This window comes from Nyctibius grandis, chromosome 4 (genome assembly GCF_013368605.1).
Source record: "Nyctibius grandis isolate bNycGra1 chromosome 4, bNycGra1.pri, whole genome shotgun sequence".
Lineage (NCBI taxonomy): Eukaryota > Metazoa > Chordata > Aves > Nyctibiiformes > Nyctibiidae > Nyctibius > Nyctibius grandis.
Window position 1 is genome coordinate 72,293,126 of NC_090661.1, and position 21,022 is coordinate 72,314,147.

Genomic DNA, 21,022 nt, shown 5'->3' on the forward strand with positions numbered 1-21,022 from the left:
TTTTGCTCAGAGGTGCATGTATAAAGCTGTTTGCCAGGCACTCCTGAAACCTGCCTACTTGAGTTTGTGTGCACAGGAAGTGCATACCCAGTGTGCTGAAGATGGTGACAGCAAAAGCAGTGTCATCTTGAGTCCACAGAAACTGTGGGACTAAAAACATTTCCAAGGTTAGTTTGACAATAAAGGTCCCCTCTCACCTGAGAAATGCTGAAAGCCTCTGCCCAGTTGATAGCACTGCGCTAAGATCACGTGGATAGCACAACCATCCAGACTGGTTTGCCCTTCTGATCGTGTATGTTTACTTGTGCTGATACTGCCTCTGCTCTTCCACATTCTCAATTACTCTTCTAAACATAGCAGTGTTCCAGGAAACACGCTTGCTTGGCTGGGCAATTTATTTTTGTTTTTAAACTAGTACATATTTTAAACTTCTGCTGTACCTTTGCACTACTGGCATGTTATAGGGACTGTCTGAAGCTGTTCTTCTGCCATACATGTCGTCCACAAAAATACTTTTTTGGGGCTATTTTTGCTGTCAAATGATGTTGCTATTCCTGATGCTATACAGCCAAGCAAGACAATAAATTCTGTCCTCAAAGGTACCTAAAATCTAAATGTTGAGAGTAACATTTAGACTCTGGCTGATGAACTAAAAAGGGGAGAGGATGAGGGGGACAAGGAGGAGTGAAGAACAACTAAATGCTAAACTATACGAGAACTAAGGAATGACTCTGGGTGGATTTCAGTAGCAGAAAGTGCCCAGCAGAGATAATTTTTAATTTTTTGTTTTGTTTTGTTTCATTTCTATTCTTGGTTCTCATAAAAACTAGAACTGTGCATAACAATGCCGTGTCTCAGATGTCTGCTGAGATCTTGAGCTTTGCATACATGACTGGCTTTTTAATTGTTTCTTTTTATAAACTACTTTTTTTTAAAACCTGAAATGGAAAAAGTGTTTCATAACCAGAACTCCTTTGTAAGAAAACAAAAGATGACAAGAGAACCATGCTGTTCCGTATATAGTCCTAAAATCCCAACAGTGCAGACTGTATGATAATATTTTCAGTTGTTAATTTTTTTTTTTATTATGCAAGGAGTGAGATCAGATGACACCAAAACAGATGTCAGTGAGGAAATCTTGTCCAGAAAAACTCTCGTATAAGGAGTAAGTTGCGTGCAGGGCTCTGTCCCACTCATTTTTCAATTCACTGGACTTCTGATTTTCCAAGAGAGAACCTCCTAAATCTGTGCAATGGCAGTGCTGGCTTGAAATAGTCTCACAGAGAATTCTGTAAGGTAAATTAAATGTTTGCACAAATTAATATTTTCAAATAATTTTTAAAGCTCTTATTTATTTTCTTCTTGTATTCTTGTAGAGGGAACTTGTGTTGAGAGAACTATCCATTTGTTAGCAAAGGTGTTTGATAGTCAGATGAAACTGCTACGGAACAGAGGCTTAAAAAGGCATAATACGAAGTCAAATTCATCTATTTCAAAATGATACATTTTAGTAGGTCCTTAAGTACAACACTGAAAATTATTGGGTTTATTATGAGTCATCTGGACTTTTGGGGGAGAATGAGGTTTATAGCACTGTCGATGTGAAATGAATCAAGGATGTCTGCTGGTTACAGCAAAGATCAAAGGCTTCATTTCAGCTACATGCAACTTTGCTGTTACTGTAGATGTTTTTTATGTGCAACATTTTATTTCGTATATCACGTTTAGATCCTGTTCCAGAATCTGAACTAGATTAATACTAAACTAATAGCAGCTAAGTGTTTCTTTTTTCAAGATTGAGTTATTTTGGGCAAGGACAGTGTTTCCATAAAAGCCTGCTGAGTTCTCCCCTGAAGTTCAGCTGTGGAAAGCCTCTAAGGCCCTGCTGAAATACAAATGAGAGAATGAGTGTCCTTAAGAGAGGTGCAGAGTAAAATCCTGAACAGCCCAGTACATCTAAAGAGGACAAACCACAAGATCTGGATATCAAAGAGCAGAATGAGGTTTTCAGAACAAAACACCCCTCCCGCAAAAAAGCCTGTGAGTAAAGTCATTGAATGAGAAGGCAGAGAGAAAATTGGGATTGGCCTGTGAATGATTCAGTAACCCAAAAAGGGATGGCCTCCTGTTACTATTTGTGTCACCAGCTCCTTGTGCTGGGAGCTGGCGATTTATTTAACAGTTCACCTTGTTTTTTGGTACAAGGCTTCAGAAAAAAAAAAAAGATTAAGACAATGAATGCAGGAGCTCAGGAGCCAAAAGACAAATAGACATAATTTGAATCACATTACTCAAAAACCCACCAAATCCCAAAACCCCACATCCAAATCCCAACTCCTGACTTTTAAGCCAGTCAGAGCGAGGGGGAGCAACAGCCCTGCGGTGCTCAGCTCTGGTTCACCAGCAAACGTGGCCTTTCTCAGCGGGGTTACAGTCAGACTTGGCCTGACCCTCAGCTGAAGCCAACTGGCATCGTTCTATGATGTCTCATGTCTCTTGTTGCCTGCCTTTAAAATTTTTCTTACTATTTTTGTGTTAAATGCTGCTTTGTAATGAGCCACCACACATCACCAAGTGGCAGACTCCCTGGGAGCCGGACCCCTTGCCTGCAGGGTAACAAAGTGCTACCTCTGAGAGCGAAAGGCCTCAGCCATGCCCAGTCCTCGCGATCACACTGTCTGTCCTCAGAATTTGTATTTTGTGTCTGGAAAAACAACAGCGAGCTTAAAAGGCATAATCGTTCAGGGAACTGACCAGTGGGGAAGGCAGCGGTATACAACATTTTGTGTGCCTTTGTCCCAAGTTATGAAAACCAAACTACTACCTCAGCTTTACACGTAGTCATCTTTTTCTTTCTTTATAGGTAACAAACAACTTTTGCCTTATGTTTATTTTTAAGATTTGCAGTCTGTCCCCCAAGGCTTTTCTCAGACTTTATGTATCTGTCCTCTCATTATTGACCCACTTCTGTTCATCTTTCCCTTGGCTATGAAGCAGTGCTTTTATTTAATTAGCATTGAATTTCATGTTGCTGTATGCAGCCTAGAGGCCTAAGATGTCTCAGACAATTCTGCAGTGTGTGATTCCACCTGCCTTCTCTGATTTTGAAATTATCAACCATTTTGAACTTAGCTGAATACAAACCCATCTTGAGATTACTAAAAATGAGCTAATGAAACAGGCCCAAATGCTAAACCCTCTTGAGATTGTTTCTCATGTGTAAAATCAATATTAATGATCACTCCCTGTTGCCTCCTAACCATTCAGCTGCTCCAGGCTTAATAGTATTTGAAAGAATTAACCTTGTATTAGTCACAGAACTCGCAATAAGTAAACCAATTAGCTACTTTATAATACTCCTACATTCTAGTTAGCAGCTCTTCTCTTAACATGAATGGCAGATAATTTTGGAGTGATTAACCCATGCAGCCCTTTAAGGCAAAATGTGATTAGTGGTTCTGCACTGTTCTTGCATTTGGGCAGCGAACAAAAAAAGGTTTTACTCCTGCTGAAGTTAATAGCAAGGCACTCTTTTGATATTAGAAGAGCATTGCTTCCTCAGGGCTTGATACATTTCTAAAAAGTAGAGGCTAATTATTAAAAATACTTCTCCAAGTTGTCAATAAAAAAAACCCACCCTGGTCATCAACTTTCTGCAGAAAGGCATATCCTCCCACCCCCGAACTCCACCATTCTTCCCATCACTGCATTGTGGTGGATGAGCTCTTCTCCAAACCTTCGAACACTTGGCCCTAATTCATACAGGTCTGTCGTGATCTGGCAGAGACTGTGGAAAATTACATTAGCTTCACGTGCTCCTTGCTGTTTCGACCCAGATGAAAGTATGCAAGTGTCAGGAGCAGATGATCTTGGAAAGAGGGGGAAGGGGAGAGGAGAAGAGAAATACCAGTTAAATAGTGTGCTCCCTGCAGCAGACACCTATAGATATACTGGTATATCACCAACACTGACAAACCGCATTGCTGAAAAATCAGCATTCTTCTTTCTGGCACCAGTGATTCCTCTTGTGATTTTTGAACAGAAATAAACTGCTAGTGTTAGGTGTTCAGCCCAGCAGAGCAAGAGCAGTGACTGAGGAAGAAAGCCCACCTCTGTTCCCGTGGTTAGTAAAGAAGGGCTGCACTTTCTGCAGCTTCCCCACAGTGGTCCTACAGATGCGTACAGTCCAGCTGGAGTTCCCTGCCAGCAGATCAGATTATTCTTCCATTTCATTTTAGAGACAGCACCTTTTTCTAGCACGCTCAGCATTTATGGGGTGTTAGCCATGGTATTGCAATGATTGTATATTTAGGGATTTCACTGTGAAGCTGTCATTCCACTCTCTGTAAAATGTGTTGTGCTTCCATAGCTGAAGCTTTTGTTCTTCATCCCTTACCTGCCAAGGCAAATCTATTTTTCTTGATGAGAAATTAAAAAGTTGAGGAATGTCCTCTCTGCATTTTTGCAAGTTTCTAAGTATTTTCTCTAGAATGGTGGTTTTTCTCATTTGTTACAACTGAATCATATTTAATATGATTTAATGTGGAATGCTATCTATGATTTGTGAACTGATCTGGCAAATAGAAGTTAATAACATACAGATCCCATTAATTGCTTTCTCCCTAGAATGGATGAGAAAAATATTTCTTTAGTTTTTCAGTTACAACGACTATTCATGTATGTTACCTGAACATTGGAAAATGTTCTAGGAAAGTGCTTCACTGATGCCTGTGGCACCTCAATGCAAACAGCTTCTACTTAGATGCTGCAGTCGTCTTTTGTGAGCCCACCTTTCCAAAACCCAGCCCATGAGAAATACCCCATGTGCATGCAATTTGGCTGCGGTATTCAAGCAAAACCCTCTGCTTGTTTAGACTTTCTGTCAACCGGTATTCCCAGCAAAAATTTTCAGACGCAGACTCTGAGGAAGCAACACACGAAGATTCTTGCCTTATTGACTAAGGCCAGAGTTCGTACCCTTGGAAACTTTGCAGAGAAGGATGCAGTTTTCTGTCAGTCGCCTAATACCACTTCCTGAGTTTAAGCTTGTTAAATTGCTTTCGTAGAACAGTAGTTTTGAAAGAAATCAAGGCAATCAAGTATTAGATCTTTAAGTAATGACAATAAGAAAAATAAGATTCCAGCCTTGCAGTTCATTTTCATTCATGCATCTTTCTCCAGAAGAAAGAGCACAAGTTCAGGCCACAAAGACTCCACTTTGGCCAAAGTCAATACAGTGTATTTTCCTCTGGCAAAGGCCTAACCTAACACCTACTCTAATCAGTAGAAGTATCTCCTGTCTCTCCTGGGCTTTGCATTAGGCCTTGAGAGGGTGACGTGTACTTCGATTCATTTAAAACTTCAGTCATGTACATTTGGACTCTGTTCTTGCTAAGTCAATGCCAAGTCCCCATTGACCTCAGTGTGGACAGAATTCATTATTAATGTTTATCTGGGGAGAACAGGTTATTAAAGAGATACCTGCCTATACCCTTGTCATGAAATCCTGACTCATAATCTTATAACTTTTTAAAATAGGATATGACAAAAAAGCAAATGGCTTTGGAAAAAAATCAATCTTCAGAAATGTCTGCTATGTTTTGAGAATATTCAAGAGAGAATAATAGGGCATGCTTTGTAGCGTGGGGTTCAGGGAGGGTGCTGCTTCTCAAGGTTGAAGCAGCTCCATACCCAGCTAAGGAAGAAGATGCTAACTGCATAGGGGAAGAGGTGATCAGTGGCAAGCACAGGCCATGTGCCCAGTTCAGAGCTGGAGAGGCCCTGGAAAGGGAGATCTGCTGGGGAAGCTCACGCCGTTTGTAAAAGCCAAGGCGTGATGACTTGGAGAAGGCAAATCGGTAACTGCCCAGGCAGAGGCGCTCCGGTGACATTAGCTATCAAAACAGGTGCCTCTCTGCTGGCAAAGAGAAGTGTCCCAGTGCAGAAAATGGATTTTTCACAATACTTGAATGTTGATGGCTGAAGCCTCAAGATTCCCTACTTTAGATGTTTGAACTAGCAGCCCATGGCATGCCTTGCCATTTAACAAATATCACACCACAGCATTACCAATATGTTAATTTGAATGGAGTGTACTGGGATTCCAAAAAATAATCAGAAATTTAGCCTACTATGCGAAAACTTTGGTGGTTTGTTGTGGGGTATTTTGTGGTTTTTTTTTTTTATTTTTAAGCAAGCAGCAAAATTCAGTCTTAGATGTCATAGTTATTGTAGAAACCTTCAGAAAAAATTATCAAGTTGCTGCATATTCAGAATATTATGAATACAGAAGCCTTGAAACACAGTGGAGAGCACTAGTGACGATGTTTGCCCTGCTGACACTGAGTATGGATGAGCACCATCTTTATCCAGACTTACCTGAGCGAAGTCAGGCAGAAAGGGCACTGACTGGGTTTAAAACAGAAAACCATCTATTCTGGCTTGTTTGGCATTTCCTGGAGCTCTTATGTGTTACGATCAAATGGACCATGAAGACCAGGAAACAGAAGCGGGCTAGCTGGGCTAGGGAAGCCCTGACATTCTGCAGCAAGGCACGCCTCTAGAAATAGGCCCTAACTACTCAGCGAGCCATATACGTGGTGTCATCAACCCGTGTTTGGCTGCCTCCGCCCTTACTGCTGATGACCAGGTATTTGCCTGTTCCTGAGCACCTCTGGACTACTGTCCACACCGTCAGCCAGCCCGCGTCTCTCCAAACCTGCCACGTGTTCACTCACCCGAGTGTGCGCAGCTGGGCTTCAGTGCAGTGGTGCAGCCACAGTGCCAAGAGACAGTGAAATTGTACCCGGTGGGTGGACAGGCATGTACGCTGAGGAGCAGAGGCTGATGGTGCACTAGTTTTCAAATGACTCTGTTTGGACATTTAATCACTGAGGAACATGTTGGTTTTATGTTTGTTTGTTTTTTTTCTTGTGGGATTTGCTCTTTTTTTCCTTAATACAGTACTTTGGTCTACTGCACAGCTAGTTTCCATAAGGTTTATTTTTGTATTTACAAATATTTGTGGCTGGCTCAGACTCTTAATACCTGATCTAAAATAATACTCTCCTCTGAATCAATGCTCCTAGCACTCATAAAGGAGCAAGAGCAAACTAGATGAGCAGACGGTTAATCCCGATTGTGGCAGGCAGTTCCAGCGAACGAGGCACACAGCAGCTCTGCATGGAGCCAGCTCACCCTCTGAGGCTGTAAAGCTGCATTCTCAGCGCTCTCCATCCCCCCTGGGCCACTGAGTGTATTGGCCCAGGCAGCCATCACGCCACTGTAGCTAGCCTGTTGCCATTACTACATACGTTAAGTGAGCTATCAATGCAGTGCACAGTAGAAGCATATCTTAACTCTTACAACTCTATGCACATCTTCAGAAAGACACAGAGAATAGTTTACTCTCTGCCTGGCGGTGTGGCTCAAGGAAGTGAGGAGCCCACACTGGGTATTTTCCATTAGAAAACAGATTGCCTTTTTCCTTTTTTAGAAATTGTATGGATTGAACTACAGATCCCATGGAATATCTATGGAAGCAAAATACACAACAGGTCATACTCTTCCAATACCTTTCTCAGCTTTACAGGAGCAAATGAGAAATGTATTTATTTTTTTTTATTATTTTTAATTTTGGAGGAGTATATTTTGTTATTATTTATCTTTAGGTAACTAAGCAAGAAAAGAGTCTCATGAAGCCGCTTTACGACAGATACAGAATTATCAAGAAACTTCTCGCAACTCCATCTTTGATCACAACAATTGTAAGTTGGGAAGAATTCATATCCATTGTCAAGAGAGCATGCTAAGTGCTGTGTTTGATTTGTACCTGTACGTCAGTTTGGCAGCAATTGAACTGCTGAGATTTGAAGAATCTGCTCATTGGTTAATACAGGGTCTTGATATTTCAGAGCAAACACTCTGTAAAATTCAACTTCTAAGCATGCCAGAGGTAGTAAGGTACAACAGTAGTTTCTGAGGCAACCACTTCAAATGACTGGGTAAGAGATCAAAGGCTGGCATTAGTTCTCTATTATGGCTAACACAGAACAAAACCTCTCTCTTTCCATGAAGCACTGTACTGTCACTGTATCTTCTATATTTTTGTTGACAATGCTTTTCTCAATCACGTAGCACATAAATCTCATTTGTAGTGCTTTAATTAATGATATAGCAATGTAATGTAACAGTACTGGTCTCACTGTGAGTAGAGGTAATGGAATCTGGCAATTTGGAAGTTAATTAGCATGTCTATCAAAAATACTAATCTAATAGTAATTGGGGCTGGGTTGATTTAAATGACAGTGGAGCTCTAGATGTCTTTGAAAAATCCCAGTATAAATCTCTGTACACGTGCACATGGTATTTTACTTAAAAATTTAACTGAAGTTCCCCTGTGTTACTTCTTAGGAACTTTGCTCTGTGGAGTTTTTATGTTTAAGCCTTAGTTTTAAAAGCTCAACTTTTCTTCTGAGGATGAAGGCACATGAGGAAGACAGCAACACCACTGTATTTTGGTAGTTAACATTTGTAGCTATAAAACTATGGAATCTCTTACCTCCAACTCTTGTTACAGTCAGAATTTCTGGACACAATACAAACAGTAGATGGTATATAAGAGGAGTACAAGTTCCAGCAAGACTTCAGCGCTTACATAAATACAGAATGTTCTTTAAATCTTTGCTACTTATAAAGGCTTTTGAGTAAACAGAAATAAATTGCTGGCTGGAGATACTCAGAAGAAGGGCCAACTTCTGTCCTGTTTAGTCATGGTGAACAATACACAGTAACTCAGTGAGCCCCACGAGACCTCTCATGAATGATCGCGGGTAGACCAGGGTAAAGCTTTCAATACGTATAATCCATTTCAATGAATACATCCAGGAAGTTAGATCCTAATTCTTTATGTTATCATCCTATTAATTGTTAGTATTGTAATGTAAACAACTAATTTAATAATGCTTTACATTTTACAAGCAGGAGGAGGAAGACTCAGATGAAGACCGTTCTCAAAGCAGCCATGAGTTATCATCCGGTCCAATATCTTGCCTCCCTGTCGATGAGCACCTGTGTTACTCTCAGGAGGAGAGGGAGCCTGCATATGTTTCACCTCTGGATGAAAAGAAAGTTTTCAGGCAAACAGCCTTGTCTATGTCCAATTTACATGAGGCAACAATGTAAGTTAAGTCTTCTCTTTGTTTTTTTATGTATGTTTTAAAATATCTTATGTAGACTTTGTAAATGAAACATGTTCCATACTTATTGCATGGGAAAATTCTATACCAAAGAAATGAGTCAGTGTTTTCTTACGGGAGAAAAGGGGCAGAGGATTGTTGTTTGGGCAGCATACTTGTGGTTTGAGCTATTTATTCAAACAAATAACTTTGTACAAAGTCCATGAAGAGAAAGGTGAAGGAATATAAGCAGGTAGGAGAAATAACTACAGAGTGGTAGATACTACAGAATGGCATAGTAAAGATATGCTGACCTACCTATAACTGCTGCAAAATTTTTAGATATCTAACTACTTATGTATGTTCTTACAAAGCAGTCATAAACCAAAGCTCAGTTCAGCCAAGCAGGATAGTCTGCTCCTCTGTGTGTACTGGGACTGACCGCGTGAGTGATGTAAAAAAAATGCCAGAGACCTGAGGCATACAAACACCAACGGGTGGGCTGAGTGAAGGATCATGCGATACACGGTCACATGGGAGACAACTGAATGCATGCAAAATCAGTTTCTTCCTTGCATAAGAATAGTTATTAGTGTCTGGATGCCCAGAAAACTTAACCCTACCCTCCATTATAAAACCAAAATAAAGCCCTCCTTCTGATTTGTAGTTCAGGGTTTCACGAGACAACAGTTCTCAAGATGCACATGGGCTGTTATTGCTCAGCCCTGAAACTTGTTGAAGAATACGCCTTCCAGGAAAAGACGTGTTCCCATAGCTTCCGGGATGGTAGCTTTTCTTGTGTCTTGATTTGGGAGCTCTTAGCTGCGTAAATGAAGTTGACTAGGCTCTACCAAAATTGAGATTAAATAAAAATGTCTTGGTTTTCTATGTAACTCAACTATGTATGCAATAGTTTGCTCACAAATGCTGTGAAGCTATTTCTGTGCATTTTGTTATTATGGAAAAAAAAAAAAATTTACCAGCTGCATACATAATAACGGAATTCTTTCTCTGCTTAAAAACCTTATTCATTCTCCAAATACCATGTCCTCCAAAAATAAAAATTGATTCTGGGTACCCCTAGCATTTCCACTTCATCACAGTAATGTTTGGTAACAGCTGCTTTTAGGAGTAAGGCTTGGATGTTGATTTTATTAATTCAGTTACAGACGTGCAAAGCCTTTCCTGTGAGATGCTGAGCCCTGTCAACTCCCATTAATTCCACACTGAATTAAGACCACTAGCAAGCTTCAATCCTGAAAGCTTGTGTTCCCATGCTGTCCCTAATGTCTGTGCTTTCACTTTATTAGAAGGGTGAGAACACTAGTACAAGGGAAGGAGCACAACTGTTTATCGTGTGTGATGGTACAGCCAGTTACATGCATAGTTGGAGGGATGTGGTGTAATGTCTCGGGGCCCTGGGCTCAGTGCCTGCCGTGGCCCATAGCAGCAGGCTGCTTATTACTCAAAGCCGTAGCGTTTGCAATACTTCCAAGCACATGGGGGTTTCATGTTCTTGTCTCTGTTTTACAGGCCTGTTCTGCTTGAACATCTCAGAGAAACAAGAGCAGATAAGAAAAGGCTTCGCAAAGCTCTGAGAGAGTTTGAGGAACAATTCTACAAACAGACAGGAAGGTAAATAACCAGCTCAACAAAGCCCTCTCCTCCTCCCTTTTGGGCTCCTATGCAGACGTGTGTGTTTCTGTGAGGGTGGGTACTCTTAGGTGAGCAGGCCAAAGAGGCTGCAGCTAAGGACTGGAAGATACCATGGAGGTGTCTGGTCTCTGTGAAGACGTCCAGTCTCTGCGAAGACGTCCATCTCCCTGCTTAGTTCCTCCAGGAACAGAGGGCATCCCTGAGGACAGTCTGGATCTGGGGGTCTCCCAGGACATGCCTGCAATGGGTATAAACCCCACCTTAGCACAGGATCTTTCCTGAGCTGAAGGAAAGCTGCTAAAGAGTCTTTCTGAGGATGTAAATCTGCAGGGATTACACTTGGCAGTTGGGCCATTTTTTAAAAGGCCAGATTTGAGGACAGAAGCCACTGTTTCTTTCACCCATAGATAAATGCTGGCTATGTTTCACTCTTTGTTTATCCTCCTCCCTTCATTTAGCAAACTTGTTTGGTGAAAACCATGGTGGATATGGGCACATAGTATTCTGGTAACAGTTTTCAAAGCGCTGTGTAATAACTTCTCTGCATATTTTAGAATGAAGTAGTTATGCCTGCCTAGCTGACAAGAAATAAAATTACCTGGTATATGAAAATGCAATATTTTAAATGCTATTATTTCGTTTCTGTCTATTAGAGATTTTTGTCCTATCAAATTAGCTTTAGTCACTTACAGTTAGGAAAAAATCCAACCCAATCCTCATTAGTTGTTGCAGAATTAATTTTAAAGGCTATTTCTCCTCTTACTCATAACAGTGATGGCACTTTTATTTGCTTTTCATAGGAGTCCTCAGAAAGAAGATCGGGTGCCAATGGCCGAGGAATACTCTGAATACAAGCACACAAAAGCCAAAATCAGGCTTTTGGAGGTTCTCATCAGTAAGCATGACATTTCCAAAACGATTTGAAGCAAATGCAATGCCATGGTATTGTTCTCTAGGAAAAAACAAGCACACAAACAAGTAAGGAAGTAATTTTACAGGTCTTGGTCTCCTGCACAATTATTTGACACACTGAGATTTCTGATGCACTTTACCAATTATACTAGTTGGGACAATTAGACTATAAGAGAGGACAGCAATATGCAAGAATATTAAGCACGGGTGAGTAGACTATAGTATATATTTTTTCCTTTTGAAGAAGCCTTGAAGTGCACTGTGAGAATGTCAGAAATTAAAAGAACACTGAGGCATTGTAGATTCTCAGTTTGACCTGCTCTTAGTTTTGAAAAGTGTGAGGAAATACTCTCCAGGTTTTTAGTACATGATAATGTACCACACATTTCTTTCCAGAATTAACATGCACTATAATTAACTATTAATGTCAGTTCTCAATATGCGCATTCACTAGATGATTAAAAGAAACATGCCCTTAAAACTAATGAAGGAAAAACTCATGAGCATCCTCTATCTTTCAAGATAGAGTTGCCGCTCAATTCCAGTAGCTTCAAAGAAAGGTGCCCACAAAGAACCAGCGCCAGGGTTTGGTCTAAAATTCTGAGAGTAGAGCAAAGTGATGCTGCCTATGCAAAGCATGAAGGACGCAACATGACTGCCAAATGGAGAAATTGGGTTTTTTTTTAAGAAATAAGAGAAAGTGTTTGGCAAAACGAAATAGATGATGAGTTCACTGGGAAGAGATAAAACAGATGTACTGGCTGCTGTCCTTTTCACTGTGGTTCACAGGACCTGGCTCACAGTACTTAAAATTCAGTAAATAGGTCAACTACACGCTAATTTTTATTTCTGTATTAAACTTTGCACTTTATTTTGCCTGATGCTATAACATTTGCTTTTCTAACTACCAAAGCTTGTTTAGACGCATGCACTTTGTAAAATGTCAAAGTATTTCTTGTGTTATAAATTGCCACATATATATATATATTAAAACACGACTAGATTATTGCATTATGCTAAGATATTTTGGATAGATGAAGGACATGGTATATAATTGAGTGTCACAGTTATCTGATGAGGAACGTTAGACTTCTTGTTTACTAAAAATAAGATTATAAAAAAGATATTTTTCCATTGGAATTATGCATCTTTCTTAACTTTCAGAGCACCACACTTTGTAATATTAAGGAGATTTTTTTTCACTATTTGTGATAGACCATTTGTGTGAAAAGTGGCTGCTAGCAGAAGGATTATCAGTGTTTTTTGTACTAGAAATGAAAAGCAGGGATTCTGGGAAATACCTAGCCCAGACATAAAGGAAGGAAGAATTAAAAGAAACAAAAGGTACTTGAATAAGTTGAATCATGTTTAGTGTTTTGCTTTAACTGTTATTTTGTATTGACCACATAGTATAAGCAACCTGTTTTCTACCGTGATGAGATTTTCATTTTATAAAGCCTATTATGTACCAACCATGTTTGTATTTATATTGTATGTAACAGCTCAGCATGATTTTTGAAGACGTACATATTTTCAAGTAGTTTGGAGGAAAAAGTATGAACACTAAAAATGGAATTTTTTATTTCTCAGAGGTTTGTTGTTTCAGTGTATTGATTTAATAATTTATAACTTAACTTTTATGAATCAGAAAAGGTCTCCTTCATAAATCTGTTTTAATTAAGTCATCTAGAGCAACAGGAACAGATACAGAGCTATTTGAAGTTTACAAACTACATCTTTGATAAGGGAAAATGATTTCATGACATATGTATACAATTGATATTAAAATGTAATCTATATATTCTATATGATTGTATAATATTTTATACAACAGTACAAATAAAATATTTTTCTATTATATTTATTATGTCAAGACACAGTTTCTGTTTTCAGTTAGCTAATATAAATAACATAAATAACACTGTCAAACAACACGTTGGAAGTGCTGACATTTCTAGGCTTTGAATTTAAATCATGCTGCAATTACAACCTTTCATGCTGTTTGGAGTTATCCCAGTATTTGTTCAGTAGTTAAAATGAACGCATATTTAAACACCATTTATAAGCCATTATTTTTATTTTGCTAAAGCAGTTTATATAGGATTTTGTTATGTTTGGCAAGAAACAGAAAACAATTTTTGCAGCATCTAGGTATAAATGGTTGCCAGAGAGAAATCCAGGACTTCTAATCATTTAAAGCATCGGGGGAACAGAAGGGAGAGAGGAAATACTAAAAATGCTATTGGAGATGTTGAAGACTCGTGTTTGCTTTTGGTGACAGCGGCATGTGCATGCTTCTGACAAAAATGTCTGGCTATGGAAATGGGCAGCAGAGGTTTGAAGGCTCCTAAGTAATGAGGGAAGTTTTAACGTCCAACACTGATGTTGCAGGTCTTGCAGCTGGGATCTTTCTTTGCATTTGCAGTAGACAAGCTCATTAGCTGGTGACCAGTAATTTCTGCAACTGTGCCGAGGGAGAGATCCACAGGATCAGTGTAAATTACTTCCAAAATAACATCCTGGGCATGATGGTAAACCATGACACCGTCTTCTTCATCGCAGGTCAGAAATTTATTATCTTTTATATTTAGCTGAGGAAGGCGCTGCTTACAGAATTCGTCTCCTGGTGATCCCACAGGGGCGATAACGAGAATGACGTAGTGGTAGGCTGTGTACATGCAGTAGAAGTCTCCAAAGTACAAGTTAGTATTTGGGTTGAAGAGTTTTTCAGCTGCAACCTCAAACCTGTATCTTCCATACGGTGAATCTTGTGGTGGCTTCCCAGTGTTAAACTCGGTGTTGCAGCTAAAGAAGATGCCTTCCAGCTTCCCACTGATCGGAGAGCCATGGCTGCCACTGTTATCCTTAACAGAGGGCTGCATAGCATTCCCATGATGCTCTCTACAAATGAATGACTGGTATTGTTTATTTTGTAACATATGTTAAAGAAAAAGTGGAAAGTTAGGACGTCATGCTGTTTGGTAACGGTACTGAAGGGGACACAAAGGAAAACCATTAAATTGAAAACGGTGGTTAGTGTCATGATCTTAGGACCAAGAAAATCAAGTCATGCCAGACATAGAAAGAGCTAGAATAGCTCCTGCTCAAGGGAAAAATCTGCTTTTCCAGTCTGGCTTCTCCGGCAGCTGGGACCCCTGAGGGTATTATATGCAGACAAAGAATAGCACAAACAAAAAAGCCCCCAAACCACCAATATCTTTAATTAGCTGATTTGTTCAGCCTTCCACTACAATTCTAACAATAAACACATTTTAGTTTAATCACATGTTGAAAATTGCAAGTCAGTCTCAATATGCTGAATAGACTGTTTGTTATTGTATATTTTTAGCACAGACAGTATATATTTCATGTAGAAAACTCCCAGTGAAAATTATTTCTGAACAATGTTTTTCGGAGAGTTTATAGGAAGGAACGTAATGTCTGCCATAGTTTTTTTTCCCCCAAATGATAATTTCAGGTCTAATTTGTCTACTGCTGACTTCAATCAAAGCAGAGCTGGGCACAGAGTATTAGGTAATTTGGTTAGCTTCCACTTTGGTTGGTATCCAGCTTCTGCAGTCACTAGTCCTAAGGGGAAAAATGTACAAGACTAATTCTTTCTTTTTTTTGCCAGCTGAGCTCAATTTGGTTCCAGTGAAAAGAAACGTTCAATATAACAAGTGAATTTTTAAAACCCTAAATCCCAAATTGAACTCAGCAGCATTAGGCTGCTAAAATTAGGGGAACAGTCCAAAACACCCCATCTAACCCTCCTTAGCACCTGAGATTTTATGTACAGCAGGACATTCCCCATAACTTCTGCCCCACACCTCTCTAGAAGTGCTGTAGTGACAGCTTTGGTGCTCTCTGCACCTGCAACCATATGATACCAGAAAGGGAAACATTCTCTTTTGTAAGTAAGTCCTGCAAAACACCAGATTTACTAGCCCCCCCTTAGAAAATGTCTTTATACACATTGACAGATTAAAAATGCACGAGGCTGTGGGGCTGGAGAGTCGTACATCCCCCTCTCGCTTTACTTTTACTCTTTTTTCTGTTTTCCTTCCTTCCTCTTTTTTTTTTTTCTTTTTTCTTTTGAGGAGAGGGGAAACTAGCCAAGACAGACTTTTCTTTCTCTGCTTTTAACTTGCAACAGCTCCAGGTAAAATGGTGCTGTGTGGGAGAAGGTTTTACTTGGTTAAAGCGGGAGGTAGCAGTCACAGCAAACAAATTCAATGTACACATACAAAACAGCTCTCATCAACTCTGTAAACTCTTCAACTGTGATTTTTTTTTTCATTCTTTCTAATCTCCTCAGCAGCATGTCTTAATTTGACTCTCAGATAAATTTCAAAAGTTTTCTGGGCCATTCAAATACTACACAGTTATTCTCTCAGGCCCTGTTTCACAAGACATTGGGGTGGGGGATACAATTGCCGTAATATGACTGAAGCCATTACTAGGGAGAAAAAAAAAAAAAAAAAATCAGCTTGAATAACCACCCTCTCTGCAACCTGAAAAGCCAGGCTTCTTGCAGTTATTTCTGTGGCAAGATACTGACATCCAGTGGCCAATTAGGCTAATTATAGGTCACTCTTCCCGGGGATCTGAGCTGCTCTATGGCACTCCCAGCCGAGGTAAGCAGCAGTGACACGAACACTACTTACAAGCTCACACCTCAAACCCTGCGTTTAGGGGTTGCTGCTTTAGCACCCTGACAGTTGCTTGTTTGCCAATGCTACTAGAGCTAGTCTGTAAGCTTTTCCAAGCTTGTTTACTAGTTATGACACCACAAAGGCCACTGACAGGCATGGTATGACAAGGAATTTTTCCTAAAAGGAAGCACGTGGTTAGGGTTTTTAACATAACATTCAGAAGGGTGTATTGCAGAAGGCCCAGCCCTTGTCAGCATATTAGTACATTTCTGATCAGAGCAGGCGACAGACAATCAGAGTGTGACAGGTATTCTAGTTTCATACTGACCTGGTAAAACACAGCTTTTTGTCTCTTTAACTCACTAACAGAAGGGAAAAGCAACTAGTCTCTATTTGTATTGAACCAAGAAAGAACATAACAGGAGGGGAAAAGATACACTGCAATCAGAGTCACATTTGGCAGAACAAGGCCAAATCCACAGCGATAAATGCACCTTAGTGGCAATTTTCAAAGCTCTATGAACACAAAGGCAGGTGCACTATGCACATATGCACTGTGCACATAGCTGAAAACAAAGCTACATGAGAATCAGAACCACCACAGGCATATCCGTTTTGTGGTATCTAGTCCAGGATGACAGCAGAGATTTACAAGGTCCTAAAAGAGCCTCAACAACTGCAATTCACTCTCTACCTCCATTGAGTTTTCCAGCTTTGTCCCTATGTGCAATAAAATAATTCTTCCAAAACACAGAAGGGAAAGAGCAAACCCCATGCTCTGGAATATACAAGACACTCCTGGCATCGAGCAGATACTCATGACTACAAAGTGGAAATGTTTCCAAGGGTGGTGGAGTCTGCTCTTTGGAGTTGGATTCCCTCGAGTACTTTTTTTTTCTTCACCAGTTTTAAAAAACTTTTAGTTCTAGACAGGTACTAGTGTGACACCCACATAAAACGGGAATTATGTGGCACAGCAGCAGCCCCATCCCTCAATACATACTAAAGCAGCATAGTCAGTGCTGCCACCCTTCTGACACAGTGTTGAAACAGATGTCGACACACTGCTTACCTCTCATCCATGTTCTTCTAACAACGGTGGAAGGTTACCTCTGCGTGCTGGCTGCTCCTGCTCAGTCAGTACATGAGCTTTGATGACTCCTACTGAAAAGTCTTCTTTTCTATTGTAATGATGCTTCCAGTTGCGTGTGCGAAGGCACACTGGGTCTCCAACAGGAATAAGGAACCTACCTCCAGCTATCCCACTTATTCATTCCAACTGAAGCAGAGTGTTGTAAAATTGTCTAAACATCATCCCCTCTCCCTCCCCACATGATCTGTACGTTAACGTTCAGATTGCAGAGCCCCAGGTACTACGTTTGGGCATAGAAATGGGGTGGTTGTGTGTGAAGAGCAAGTATTTGAAGTGGAACTTTTATATGCAGGCAATGTGCGTATGCACGCAGTTGTGCACTCCTACTACTAGACATCTCACTCTGAATTTCTTAGTACAATAGAAGTATTTGGCTACTAAACACTCTGTTATGAAAAACAGACACTTTAATCAGGCTAGAGACCCTGTGAATACTTCAGCTTCTGCTTCAAAACACAAACTTTTATTGCCTAATGGAAGTGCTGAGTTAAGCAAGGGGGAAGAAATTAATTATATTTTATTTTTATTTTTTTCCCTTCTTCTGAACTGGCCATGTAGCATACAGACATTCTGCTCTAGCTTTAGCCCAGCTGCCTCCATTTACCTATTTTCATTACTCCCTTAATTTGCCAAACAATTTTGCATATGTTTACTTTCTTACCTGATATAATCAAAGTATTCTTTGTGCTGATTCCGATAAAAAACAGACAGTTTAAGCATACGGCCTGCAATCACTTCAGCTTTTTCCAATAGCTGTGTTAGGTGAACTTTTGAATAATCTAGGAAGAAAAGACAATCTGCTAGTACGGGGGGCAGGAAAAACCACAGTACTCTCCAAAAGCTACACAGCCCCACAGACTTAAAATTGGGAACAGAGCCTCGCTGACGTACCTCACATCACGCAGCAGCTAGACAGAAACAACACAGCCCAGCACCGGTTTCCAACAGTGGAAACAGACAAATGGCAGGAGCCTGCATGCTTGGTTCTCCCTACTCCTTTCCCACGAATACTCTGCAAGCCTGCGGCAACTTTCAGCTCAGGATTTCCTGCGTTAGAGCTGGTTTTCTTGTATTTGGGACTGCAAAGGAGCAGAGAACTGCCCTCTCTGACTTATGTCATTTGATAAACTGTTTGCTACAATGTGTCCAGTTGTGAGCCAATAACAATTCACTAACTAAAAAAGCTTGCTTAGGACCCAGCCTAAATGGCATCGCAACCAACGTGGGATTCATAGAGAGCTCGCTTCAGCTCTCAGCTTTCACACAGGCAAGTACATTGGCCCTAGGTGATGAACATCCAAAGGAAGAGACTTATAAATCAGTAACAATCAAACTGATCCTCGAGACAGGCTTTGCAGCATGCAGAGAAGGGAGAGCAGAATGTCTAAAGCAAGCTGTCTGTTAGGGAGCTGCCACTCCATCTTTTCCCCACAGGTGCTAGTAGCCAGCAACAGGCACACAAGTGGCCCTGCTCCACTTTGGTTCACCAGCCTCCTCTCCTAGCCTGGGGTAAGCAACAGTGCCAGGCACAGCACTTTGGGGCAGCTAAGCTATTGTGGAACAAAGGGGCACTCCAGCTCCTCCCACCTCTCATTAACACACCTAAAGTTAGAATTCTAACTTTAGAATTCCAGTTTCCTGGTAGAGTAACTCTACCAGCCTAGATGGCACTGGCAGATGGCTAACCCACTCATGCAGCAAAGCTCACGTTAATTGCATACATCCTATGGTGCATGTTTCTGCAGCAATATTACCTGCTGTGCAAAATTCGATGATTTCACTCCATTCAGAAACAACATAATCGCCATCAACTTGCTTTGATGCTGTCTGCACTGCTACTGTGTACTCTGTTCTCGGGCTCAAGAACCAGTGCCCACGGACTGTCATAGGCAAAGGAACAGCTTTGGCCACCAATTTAGTGGGTACATCCTGATGGAAACAAAAAGACAAAACAACACACAAGTCAGCAGTTCAACCAAACCAATCCACCACCCCTTCCTTCATTGTTTTTGCAATGTAATCCCCAACCCCTGGCTCTTCTGTGTAAGCCTTAGTTACTTCCCACAGTCCCTTGGTGCAGCAGAGTTAACAGAGTGGCTGAGGACAATGGTCTAAGGTCTGTTCTAAGAGCTACGGTGATAACTTGCATATATGAGTTTGTTATTGGTTCCAAGTGACTATAAACTGATACTATTATATATAGCCCAAATATATAATTCAGACTAGAGCCATTTGTGTTTAAGTATGCACAGAAAGACACGCCGCAGAACACAAGGATATTTTAATTTAAGAGCTTCTCATGCTCTCATTGCCACTGTTTTCTTTCCATCAGTGTCACCAAACAAAATTCCTCCTGCCGTCAATGAGTCCACCTATATTGCTGCTACCGTCCAAAGCAAACTTCAACAGAGAAAATTAAACACGTTGCAGAGTAACTTTGTGTGTTTTACCTGTATCAAAACACGCTTATGTACAGGAAGGGCCAGAACAAGCCAAATGTATAGCCAGATGGTTTGTGCCTGTCATTGCACCTCCTGCTTCCCACCCCGCCACCATTTCAGACACTCTGTTTTGCTCTTCATGTGTATCACACCATAGTGCATCAAAGAAGAATAGCTGCTTGTTGTTGTTGAAATAATTTCTACAGCACCAAAGACTGCAGCACAGACCACCCCGGGGAAGAAAAAAAATGCAGAACTGGACAGTTTATGCTAGAACTGTGGGTGAAAGGACTCACGGTGGAGTTCAGCGATTCTCTGCATGGTGTACCCAAGGAGCTGTGAGAGTAAGAGAGGTATTTACTCGTGAATAGTTATCAGTAATCATAGAATAGTAAGATGGCTGTCATATGAAAAGATCTTTCTTTTATTGTTTTTCTGGCAGCAAAAAATATTCTTCAGTTTCTGTACTAAGAAATTGTAGAATTAGCAGCTTGTGATATTACAAGAACGGAAATGCGATTGACTGATAATCAAGGGTAAGATTTTGTTGTTGTGATTTCTTTTTTGCCAATTCTCATCTAAATCGAATAACAGGTGGGAGAAAACTTTCCATGTAAAGAACTCAGTTGTGCACTCTGAAATAAATAACGTAGAAAAGCAGAGATAGATAATAATATAGAAAAGATAGAGAAAAATTACAAGGAAAAATAAAAGAAACCTCAAATGACATTTAAGGCTGTCACCCCGGAACTGTACTGCAAAGGCATCCCACTGGACTGAATTTGCTAATGCTAAAGCAGTCAGCAGCTGCTACAGCTACAACCATTAGTCTTCCTGTCATCTTTTCTTTGGCTATGGTAAAAACTGCCTCCACCTGGGTCAGGTCTCTGCGCCCACAACCCGGTGGTGGTTTTTGCCCCCATTAATTTTGTCAGTTTTCATGGAACATTAGTAGCCTCATCGCCCGCCATGCGCCAAAGCCCTACCTTCCAGCTGTGTATCAGGAAACTCTTCTAACTGTACCAAAAA

General features: G+C 40.5%; 2 protein-coding genes across 5 annotated transcripts in view; one reads left to right on the forward strand and one right to left on the reverse strand.

Annotated features, from left to right (window-relative positions):
* The window catches only part of FAM13C (family with sequence similarity 13 member C), a 56,343-nt gene extending 42,768 nt beyond the window's left edge, over window positions 1-13,575 (forward strand). For 2 of the 3 annotated variants that reach the window (XM_068398147.1, XM_068398148.1), the window contains 4 exons: window positions 7,671-7,766; window positions 8,980-9,179; window positions 10,710-10,811; window positions 11,633-13,575. In XM_068398147.1, the coding sequence (XP_068254248.1) occupies window positions 7,671-7,766; window positions 8,980-9,179; window positions 10,710-10,811; window positions 11,633-11,756 (522 nt within the window). In that variant the 3' untranslated portion in view covers window positions 11,757-13,575. The remainder of the gene's footprint in view (window positions 1-7,670; window positions 7,767-8,979; window positions 9,180-10,709; window positions 10,812-11,632) is intronic. The other variant, XM_068398149.1, reaches the window with a different exon arrangement.
* A 320-nt stretch (window positions 13,576-13,895) lies between these two features.
* Window positions 13,896-21,022, reverse strand: part of PHYHIPL (phytanoyl-CoA 2-hydroxylase interacting protein like) — a 59,939-nt gene continuing 52,812 nt past the window's right edge. For both annotated transcript variants that reach the window (XM_068399547.1, XM_068399549.1), the window contains 3 exons: window positions 19,307-19,481; window positions 18,214-18,331; window positions 13,896-14,645 (listed from right to left, as the gene is read on the reverse strand). In XM_068399547.1, coding sequence (XP_068255648.1) covers window positions 14,111-14,645; window positions 18,214-18,331; window positions 19,307-19,481 — 828 coding nt within the window. In that variant the 3' untranslated portion in view covers window positions 13,896-14,110. The remainder of the gene's footprint in view (window positions 14,646-18,213; window positions 18,332-19,306; window positions 19,482-21,022) is intronic.